The sequence below is a fragment of the Tamandua tetradactyla genome, chromosome 7 (genome assembly GCF_023851605.1).
Source record: "Tamandua tetradactyla isolate mTamTet1 chromosome 7, mTamTet1.pri, whole genome shotgun sequence".
Lineage (NCBI taxonomy): Eukaryota > Metazoa > Chordata > Mammalia > Pilosa > Myrmecophagidae > Tamandua > Tamandua tetradactyla.
In genome coordinates this window covers 152342006-152353575 of record NC_135333.1, presented here as the reverse complement: position 1 = coordinate 152353575, position 11570 = coordinate 152342006, and the positions used below count along the sequence as shown (strand labels likewise).

The 11570-nt window shown below is 37.0% G+C and overlaps 1 protein-coding gene across 2 annotated transcripts in view; it reads right to left on the bottom strand.

Annotated features, from left to right (window-relative positions):
* Positions 1–1105: 1105 nt before the first annotated feature.
* Positions 1106–11570, bottom strand: part of TMTC2 (transmembrane O-mannosyltransferase targeting cadherins 2) — a 478556-nt gene continuing 468091 nt past the window's right edge. For both annotated transcript variants that reach the window (XM_077111531.1, XM_077111532.1), the window contains one exon: positions 1106–3784. In XM_077111531.1, the coding sequence (XP_076967646.1) occupies positions 3605–3784 (180 nt within the window). In that variant the 3' untranslated portion in view covers positions 1106–3604. The remainder of the gene's footprint in view (positions 3785–11570) is intronic.

The window sequence follows — 11570 nt, the reverse complement described above, 5'->3', positions numbered from 1 at the left end:
GGGCTCTCATATAGGACCAGACTAGAGAACCTGGATCTCTTAAATATGGCCATTTTTACCAAATAACACTGAGGCAGGAAACCGCAAAGAATATGTCTTTCCTGGGCTGTTTCCTAGAATCTGTTTCTATAAGTTCAAAACCAAAACAAACCTACTAAATTGACTTGTAAAAAAGCAAAAAGTAAATACCGGTGAGGATGCAGAAAAACAGGAACCATTGTACATTGCTGATGGAAATGTAAAACGGTAGAAATGTTTTCCATTATGGAAACAGTTTGGCAGTTTCAGAAAGTTAGAATTACCCTATAGCCCAGCAATTGCACCTCTTAGTATTACCAAAAGAATTGAAAACATGGACTCAAATATATATCTGCCCACCAATGTTCATAAAGGCATATCCATAATATCTAGAAGATGAAAGTAACCCAAGTATCCATCAACAGAAGAATGAATGAACAAATGTGGTCTAGCCTTACAGTGGAATACTATTCAGCCCTGAAAAGGGATGAAGCTCTGATATATGGTAAAACATGGATGAATCTTGAAGACATCAAGTCAAGTGAAATAACCCAGGCACAAAAGGAGAAATAGTGTATGATTACATTTATATTAAATATCTAGATAAGCAAATTCATAAAGTCAGAAAATAGATTACAGTTTACGAGAGGCTGGGGATGAGGGGGCATGGTAAAGGATTGCTTAATGGGTACAGGGTTTCTGTCTGAGGTGATGGAAACATTTTGGTAATGGATTGGTGAGGGCAGCACAATATTATGAATGTAATTGATGTTACTGAATTGCACATATGAAGGTGGTTAAAATCAGAAATTTTATGTTGTACATGTCAATAAAAATAAAAAAAAATCAAAACAGAGAAAACCTGCCATTTCTTCTGAACACAGTACAGCTGGTGATATTGCAATGCTTATTACTTATTATAATTAATAGTAATTAAGTAATATTAACAGTTATTATTAAGTACACATCATTAATCAAAATGTATGTGTATTTGGGTCACAAACATTTTTTCTTTAGATTTGTTTTAAATTCAAGGGCATTTAAGTGTTGTGTAGCAGATTTAAGAAAAATGGCTTAAACAATATATTTGTTATCAATGCTTTATTGCTGAAAACAAAATTGAAATACTCTGGCACATAAAACAATTATTTCTACAAAAGGAAAGCCTACAAATCTTGATAATTTATACAAATAACAGTTTCTCAAAAAATAAAACTTTAATTTAGTAAACTTGTCTTGTGCTCTATATTTTTAGCACTGTCTGCAATAATCAATCATAAATCCCTGAGCGGAGACATTTTTTGATCATGTTTGAACGCCCCCTAGCCCTCTCTCCCTCCCCACTCCCAAGTTGGTCAGTTAATTAGCCCAGCCCTGTATAAAAAGTGTCAGGGACCTTAAGTTATTAAAGATCCATGCATTTTGTGACACAGGCCCAATTATCAATGCTACTTGGGAACTGTTTTGTCAGCATGGAGTGCCTCTACTGTGCAATCAGTGGACATGTTAAGAACCAAGTGTTTGAAAAGAACAATAATGATAGAAAGACATACACGATTAAGATCAGGAAGTCATCATAGGTCAATAACTATTTAAATAAATAAAAATGTTCGACACTGAATTCATCTCTATAGTTTTATATTAAATTCTTCTTCTTTTTTTTATTTTGTAACTGCCAATGCAATAGAAGATGAAAAATACATTTCAACCCACTATGTTGGTTTGACCACAGATTTGTTGGTGGTGATGTTAAATGTCCTGAAAACACAGTGATTTAGTTATAATTTAATTTTGGCCCTTCAATGAAATGTATACAAAATAATATAATAATATACATATTTAGGAGGGTGTTCTTATTAATGCCATAAAAAAAATCTCTCTCACTACATTTGCCCTTATCACAGAAACATTAATGCCATAGGGACTCTAAATTTCTTATCCCATTGTATCCAGATACACAGCAAAATATAAAATACGAAGAAAACATAATATGATGTGTTTGCATGTCCAGCTTCCCTTTAATGGGGATGCTGATCATATATACATTGAATGTGAAAAGAAAGGAAAAAAAAGTTAAATTGCAAAGATTGGCTTAATAAATCAAAATTTTGTCTTGTCATTTTGATGTGGTAGAATAATAAATAAATAAATAGGTATGGTATGTTATAACTACTTTCTCTATGAAGAACTTGAGAATAGACTGGTGTTCTATGAAGTTAATTTTTAGTAGCAAAGTTTAGTAGTAAAGTTTGAGTGCAGCTCAAAAAAATTTCATTAAATGCTCTTCTCTACTTTCACTTATAGTCTTTAACTCATGAAATGATCATTGAAGTGATTAGTAACAGGTAATGAAATAAAATACCAAATTTGCCAGCGAAAAAGAGTTTCAACTGAGAAAAGCACTTGGCAAAACACTCTATTGCAGCTTAAATAAGTCATTTTTGACATCTTATGGGAAGAGCAGAGTAAGAATAAGATAAAAATTATTCCTTGAAAACTTATCAGCTTTGATGTTTAGGTATATATTAGAAAGTGATTAGCATTCCATAGCTAGCCTTTCCAAAATGCAAAAGCATCGGCAACTACTGTTTCACACTCCTTTGGGTAAACTGGATTTTTGAACGAATAACATGATGGGAAGCACAAACCACCTCCCTTTTGTAAGAGAGCTGCTATCAGAATTAATAGTTATTGCAAGCAGAATACTTATCACCTTTCCTTTGATATAATCCTTATGTAAGCATGCGTAAACCAGAAATAGCTATTTTAAAAGGTTCAGAAGGCTGAGAACTAATACAATGAATTCTGCTAGGCAGTTTGGGGAAGACGGTGGAGACGCTGACGCACCTGCCTGACAAGCACAAAGCCTTCCCAGCTCCTCTTACAACATCAGTGTGGAGTGGGGTTCGCCCTACTCTCCACATCCTTTTCAGATGGTGAAAAGGAAAGGGAAGCCTGTGACATCTAAACCATACGACGTTAGGTGTACTAGTCAGGAAACGTGCAGATTCTGACAGATCCTGACACAGCAATATCAAAAAAAAAAAAAAAAAAAACATTCCAAGTTGAGAAATTGATGGAATAGGCTGCCCTAAAGAGAGAGGACAGCAGCTTTAGGAACACGAGGCAGGGCTCACTAAAACCATATGACACTTTAGTCCGTCCCTATTAACGCCTGACTTGAGTAGTTTATTGTGGCTGAGTGGACACTCTGACTTCCTCTCACAGTGTTTTTGGAACGATTTTGAAATTGACTTTCAAAAATGAACAAAGTCTATAACTCAGATCCTTTCCCCCACCCCTACCCCTTTTTTAATGAATGCCAAAAAATCCTGTTTTAAGTGCTCTGGTTTACAGTTCTATGGGTAACAATTACATCCTTCAGGAGGTTTCCAATGCTCCCCTTTTTGGTGTTAACGGTGGTACCAACAGCAAAGCGGACTCTTCCTGGAGTGGCAGTGCCCTCAGAGACTTCACCCCTGGGCACCAAGTCCAAGAACGAGTCTTGCCACAGCACTGCTAGGAAGTTCTGTTTGTTTACGAAGCCAGCTTTCAAAAGTGCAGGACCAGGTTTGGCCCTCCTGTGTCAGGTCTTAGAAGTCTTTAGGCCTTGTTTTTCCATGATGTTCCACAATTTGCGGAGATTGGACTGCGTGATGACATCATCGGGCTTGAGCTGCAGTGCCCGCAGGTAGTTAGCCTCTGCCTTCTGGAGCCTTCCATTGAGGTGCAGGATGGCTCCCAGGTTCATCAGAGCAGCCGGATACTGCAGCAAGAGAAAGGAAGGAAAACGATTAAGAGGACATTTCAAGTTTTTCTTCACGGAAGACAAAAATCTTCATCCACTTATGCAAAAATGATTTCCTTATGTCTGGAAGCATTTTATGGGAGCAATTTAGGAATGTATACACATAGGCAAAGATAACTAAGGAGAAAAAAAGTCTTCAAACAACTGCTGTGTACTTTCTGCTTTACAAGGGGCAGGCGGCTAGAGAAATAGTTTTTTCTTTTCCCGCTTTAATGAGAAAACATAGGTTACATATGAAGACCTAGGTACCTAGTCAAACTGTACTTTTCAGCTAGTAAGAACTGAATTTTTTTTTCAACTCAATGCAAAGAAATAAGAATTTAAGTGGGAAAAGTTGACAAATCTATGTCTACCTACTCTTTATTTTCTCTCTTTAGCACCATCCCAGGCATTTACAGTTAAAAAAAAAAAAAGTACCATAAAACTTTACTGATATTTTCAGGGTAAAACTTTGATGTCCATTTCAAGCCTAAAATAAGTAGTTTGACAAGACAAAGTGGTTATATTTTAAAAGCTAAATATCTTTTAAACTTCTGATGGTGAAAGTTTACAATAAATATAAAAAATAAAACATGTCAAAACAGATAACATATGGTATAGAAATTTAACATTTATAAGAAAAAACGTGATTAATTAAAAGAAAAGTAATTTTCAAACGTAAGAATTTTCAGTATTAAGTGTGATAATTGCAGCAAAAGACTATCGTGGGAAAAGAAAGTTTTTCTAAAAGTTTTTTATCTAACAATAGTTAATGACAGGGTTTCAAGCTCAAAATTTTCAGATATTAATTAACAGCAACAAAAGTCTTTCCCCAAAGAAAAAAATCTTTTCCTTGCTATGTATGAATAAGGGTTAATCTGCTATTGTGTTTTCCTTGGAATATGCTAGTTAATACACAGCACCTTTCATTTTGGCAATTACATATGAATGCATATTTCAAATAACAGATAAAATTAAAACACTTTATGCCATCATTATACTTTCAATTAATAGATGGTGTCAGCTATTAATTGTCCTTGAAACCATGTTCTAGGATCTAAAAAAAATCCACACTATTTTCATCATTTTGTATTTTTAAACTGCATACATTTTTCAGTGAAGGGAAGTGACTCTGCTCTTTACTGCACAAACAATTATTGATGACCCAAAACCAATGCTAGGGAAGAAGGTGGAATAGCTCAGAGTAAACCAACTGGGAAAATGCTCAGATTTGGGTTATAAAACACCTTGATTTCAATCCCTGCTCAAACACTGACTGTGACCTTAGTGAAGTCTCCTAAAATATCTGTGTCCCAATTCTTTTATTTATAAGTACTGAAATGACATCAACTTCTTAGCATGTTTTTAGAAAGATAAAATGAGGAAATAAGCAATTAATGCAGCACAGTGCATGTTCACAGTATAGACACTCTACAAATTCAAGTTCACTCCTTTGTCTCATTTTATATGAGGTCCAGTACAAGTGTGTGCATTTTCTGTTCCTAGATGGCCTTTAACTTTTTATTTTAATGGCTACATAATATGTCCCTGGATGCATTTCAATGTTCACTTGAGTCCTCAATTACTGGGCATTCTTTTAGATTTTTTTCTATATCCTTTTCTTTTCCAAAAATAATGCTGCAATACAAGCTATTTCTGAGCTTTGAAAACCTTTTGGTCAGGATGAATTCACACTTATCAAGACAAACACAGATGGTCAATTTCTAACTTTAAACATCAATCCAAATAAACATGGCTCTAAACTATATATGCGGTGAATAGTTCTACATTGGAACCTGAAAATACCACCACCTACTCTGTCTTCCAAAAAGAACTTTGTTATCACAGCAATCTTTATTATCTGTAAGTTCCGTGATGTCTGGACACCTTTCTGAATTATGAACCTCACAGTGCTTAGCACAACTATGAATAAGTAGCTACTAAAGTGATGCTGAAGTCTGTTCACAGCCTGAATTGCTGGAGATGCTAAGCAGATCAAATGCTCAGACGTCCTCTACCCTAAATGGAAAGACAGGAAATTGGGAGGAAGAATCAGGGTTAGAAACCATTCCTTACTGGCCAGACACAGAGGGCCAGTGATGGGGCTGAGAGAAACCAGATGGCTTTGTGGGACAGTCGTTATTTCTTGAATCGCTTTATTATCAAAGTGTCTCTACATAAGTCTCACTACAACTCAAGGGGATTACTAAAAGCCCTCAGAGGTTACAAAGTCAGACTGCCTAGGTGCAGATGCCAGCTCCACCGCAGTGATGCGTGGCTTGGACAAGTTGAGTGTATGCTTGAGATATCAATTTCTCCTATAAATGGGAATAACAGTCCCTGCTTTATGGGGTTTCTGGAAATTTTATAAGAGCATAGAGACAAAATGGTTCTCTTCCTCTTCTTCTTCTTCCTTTTCATCATCTCACAAAGACAAAACAGAATCTTCCTGTGGGTCAGCCCAGTGTGGCTGGAAGACAACTGAATCCAGATGCTGAAGATGTTTTAACTGGATTTATCTTTAGCCTTGCAGCTTTGTTGGGTTAAATCTATAAGAGGTCTATATGAAAATGAGAGGCGAATTATAGCAAGCCACATAGATAGGTTTTGCTATTATTATTACTAAATTGTAGCCTGAGGTTCGTCTGTGCATGAAATGTTTCAAGGTCATCTCCCTGCCACCCAATGATGAAAAATAATTTGAATATTATTCTAAAACAACAAAATTGGGAAGCTAAACCGGTTGTCAAAAACGAATGCTAATTATAGTAGCGTTTCTGAATAAACTACTTTTGCATTATCCACGCTGGTGTGTTACTCTCATTAAATAAAAATAACAGAAAGTTGTCATTATGCAGTTAATGTGGGATAAAAGATTTCATGGAAGCTCACATACATGTATTAGTTGCTTTCCCTAAAGAGAAAAAATCTGTGTAAACTAAAAGTGTGCATACTTAAGTACATCAATTCAGCATTTTAAGCAGCTATAGAGTTCTATGTTCTGTTTTAATCTACTAGTTTGAATGTAAATATGCCTATTTTAAAAGTATAAAAAATGTTTTCATAAAACACCTATGTGCATATATATTATACAATGCTTAAAAATCACTATAACATAAATATGATAAATAAACTAGACATAACAGACATATATAGACTACTGAACCCCCAAGCAGTAGGACATACATTCTTCTCAAGTGCTCATAGAACACCCTCCAGGATAGAACATATGCTGGAGCACAAAACAAATCTTAATACATTTTAAAAGATTGAAATGATACAAAACACTTTCTCTAATCAAAATGGAATGAAGCTGGAAATCAATAGCAGCTGAAGAACTTGAAAATTTACAAGTATGGGGTTAAATAACACCCTTAAACAATCAGTGGGTCAAAGAAGAAACTTTAAGGGAAATCAGGAAATATCTCGAGATGAGTGAAAATGAAAACGTAATATATTAAAACCTAGGGGATGCAGCAAAGACAGTGCTGAGGGGGAAATTTATAGCTTTGAATGCCTATATTAAAAAGGAAGAAAGAGCTAAAATCAAAGACCTAACTGAGTACCTGCTGAAACTAGACAAAGAACAGCAAATTAATCCAAAAGCAAACAGAAGGGAAAATAAAGATTAGAACAGAACTGAATGGAATTGAGAACAAAAACAATAGAGAGAACCAATAAAACCAAAGGATGGTTCTTTAAGCAGATCAATAAAATTGATAAACCCTTAGCTAGGTTTACAAAAAATTTAGAAAGAGACAAAACATAAACAAATATGATATGAGAGGGGAGACATTATCACAGACCCTGAACAAATAAAAAAGATTGTAAGAGAATACTGTGAACAACTGTTTGCCAACAAATCAGACAATGTAGATGAAATGGACAAAATCCTAGAAACACATAAACAACATAAACTGACTTGAGAAGAAATAGAAGACCTCAACAAACCAATTACAAGAAGACTGAATCAGTCACCAAACACCTCCCAACAAAGAAAGCCCGGGACCAGATAACTTCACAGGTGAATTCTACCAATCACTCCAAAAAGAATTAATACCAATTCTGCTAAACTATTCCAAAAAATTGAAGAGGAGAGAACACTACCTAACTCATCCTAAGAGGCTGTTTCCATTTCCTAAAGCTGTCAGAATGCAATATACCAGAAATGGATTGGCTTTTATAAAGGGGATTTATTAAATAACAAGTTATAATCCTAAGGCTGTGAAAGACATGCAAATTAAGGCACCAACAAGAAGATACCTTCACTCATGAAAGGCCAATCATGTTCAGGGTGTATCTACCACATGGGGAGGCACATGGTGACATCTGCTGCACTTCTCTTCCGGGTTCTGGTTTCAAATGGCTCTCTCATCTCCTGTGAGTCCTTCTGGCATTCCCTAAGGCATTTTCCTTCTGCATCCTCAAATGTCTATGTACTCTCCAAAATATCCCTCTCTTAAAGGACTCTGGCAAGCAAATTAGGATGTACCTTGAATGGGTAGGGGTCACATATCCATGGAAACAATCTAATCAAAATGTCTGACCCACAACTGGGTGGGCCACATCTCCATGGAAACAACCTAATCAAAAGGACTCACCTACAATAGGTCTACACCCACAGAGTAGATTATTAGGACATGGCTCTTCTGGGCTACATGACAGTTTTAAACCAGTACATTCCACCCTCTGGACCCCCAAAAAAGACATGTTCTTTCCACATGCACAATATATTCATTCCATCACAATATCACAAAAGCCTTAAACCATTTCAGTAACAATATAAGTACAATACCAAGTCAAAAACAGTACAAAGTCTCATTAAAATCAGATACAGGCATTGTCTGTCCTAAGGCAAAATTCTCCTCTATTTGTGGACCTGTGAAACCCACAACAAGTTAAGTGCTTCCAATATACAAAGGAAGGGCAGTTATAGGAAAAATGTTCTCATTGTAATAGGGAGAAAATGAAAGGGAAATGGGGACACTGGACTCAAACAATTCTGAAAACCTGTAGGGCATACTCCATTAGACTTCAAAGTCTTGGAGTGATTTATAGAATGGTGTTTCAACCTCGGGCTTGAGAGAAGGCAGTCCCATACTTTCCAAGGGCTTATACAGTGCTCATATCATTGCCAAATGCTGGGATGAGGGAAGCAGTATTGGGGAGCACTGGGAAGACCAACTTGTTCTTGCCTCCACCCTCCTCAAGTATATGGTTGGCACCTGGACTCTGCCATCTCTAGGGCACACACTCAACCCCGTCAGAACAGTGAGGTGTTGGCCAAGCTTTCCCTGGAGAATATGTTCCACCCTCTTTGAGGCAGCCACAATTTTCTATCTGCCCTCTGTTTCCAGGGCAAACTCACCCTCTTCACATGCATAGGTGGATTTGCTCTCCTGGCCTGATATTTTCTGGCCCCAGACTTTAGCTTCCATGGCTCTACCTCTGAAGTAATTTTTCCTTCAATCTGTCTGTTTTAGTCCAGACTGGCAGTGGTTGCATTTATACAGATCCTGCAACACTCCTGTCGGTTTTCCATGCAATGCATAGGGATACAACCATCAGACAATAGGATTTTCCAAAAATCCTTTCTGGATAACTCCATTTCCAGTCCTGGCCTGTGCTGAAATGGCTGACTAGTTCCATATTTGGTTAAATCCTCACACAGAGCACTATTCTCTGGGGACTTATTTTATAAAAGCTCAGAATTCACCCAACTATCACTGTATGTACCCAAGAGTTCAGTTTTCAGTTGATCTCTTCCCTGTCACATTTTACTATAAGCTGCAAGGGGAGGCCAGGCTGCATTTTTCCATTTAGTTTAAAAATCTCTTCAACTAAGTATCCTAGCTTGTCACTTTCAAATTATATCTTCCATCCAACACCTGGACTCAATTTTGCTAAATTCTCTGACATTTTAAAACAGAGGTCACCCTTCTTATCGTTTGCAATGACACATCCATCATCTCTGTCTAAGGCCTCATCAGAGGTACCTTTAGAGTCCACATTTCTACCAACAGTCTATTTAAAGCAATTCAGGCCTTTTCTATCAAGCATATCACAATTTTTCCAGAACCTTCCCCTTATCTATTTATAAAGCCATTTCAGCATTTTTTGTAGTTGCATCTCACAACACCCCACTCTTCTGGTACCAAAATCTGTTTCAGTTTGCTAAAGCTGCCAGAATGTAATATACCAAAATGGAATGGCTTTTATAAAGGGGATTTATTAAGTTACAAGTTATAATTATAAGGCTGTGAAAATGTCCAAACTGAGGCACCAACAGAGGAAATCTTCACTCAAGAAAGGCTGATCATGTCCATGGTTTCTCTATCACATGAGAAGGTACATAATAATGTCTGCTGTCCTTCTCTTCCAGCTTCTTGCTTCAAATGGCTCTGTCATCTCCTGTGGGTCCTTCTGGTGTCTCCTGGGGCTTTTTCTTTCTGCATCACCAAATGCCTGTGTCTTCTTCAAAATGTTCCTCTCTTAAGGAACTCCAGTAAGGGGATTAAGATCCACCTTGAATGGGTGGACCACATCTCCAAAGAAACAACGTAACCACAAGGTCCCACCCACAATAGGTCTGTACCTACAGGATTAGATTAGAAAAACATGGCTTTTCTGGGATACAATAACAGTTCCAAACCAGCATTGAGGCCAACATCACCTGAATATCAATGCCTGATAAAGATACTACAAGAAAAAAAAATTACTGACCAATATCTATAATGAATATAAATGTAAAGATATTCAACAAAACACTTGCAAATTGAATCCAACAGCATATTAAAAGAAATTATACACCATGAACAAGTAGATTTTATCCCACAAATGAAGGGTGGTTCAACACAAGAAACTCAAATGATGTAGTACACCACACTAACAAACAAAAAGGGAAAAACACGTGATTATCTCAATTGATGAAGAAATGGTACTTCCCAAAATCCAGCATCCTTTCCTGATAAAAACACTTTGAAAGGTAGGAATCAAACAAAACGTCCTCATTATGATAAAGGGTGTGCTGATTTGAAAGTATTATGTGCCCTCAAAAATTCATGTTTTAATCCTGATTCAATCTTGTGGGGCAGCCATTTTGTTTAATCCTAATTCAATACTGTACGTGGGAAATTTTTATTTAGATAATCTCCATGGAGTTGTGACATGCCCAATCGTGGGTGTAACCTTCTGATTAGATGGAGATATGACTCCACCCATTCCAGTTGGGTCATGATTAGTTTATTGTAATCCTTTAAAAGAGGAAACATTTTGGTGAGAGTCAGAAAATGACAGAGCCAACAGAAACTTCAGACCAGAGCTGACACAGATGCTGACACTTGGAGAACAGACACATGGATATTTGGAGATGCTTGGAGCCCAGCAGATGCCACCAGGAGATGTTAAGAGAACCTGAAGGGAGTCCAGAGGAGCCAAGAGATGAAAGCCAGCCCCAGAGAAGCAAAGTGAAGAACCACCACAGGAACAGAGGCTGAAAGCAATGGAACCCAGGAGCCAAGGACTAGCAGATGGTAGACACATGAACCGCCCAGCTGACAGAGGTGTTCCTGACCCATCGATCTTTCTTGAATTGAGATACCTATCCTTGGATGCTTTAGTTTGGACATTTTTATAGGCTTAGAACTGCAAACTTGTAACTTATTAAATTCCCCTTTTAAAAGCTGTTCAAATTCTGGTATATCATATTCCAGCAGCTTGCAAACAAAGAGAAAGAGCGATTGTGAAAAACCCACAGCTAATATCA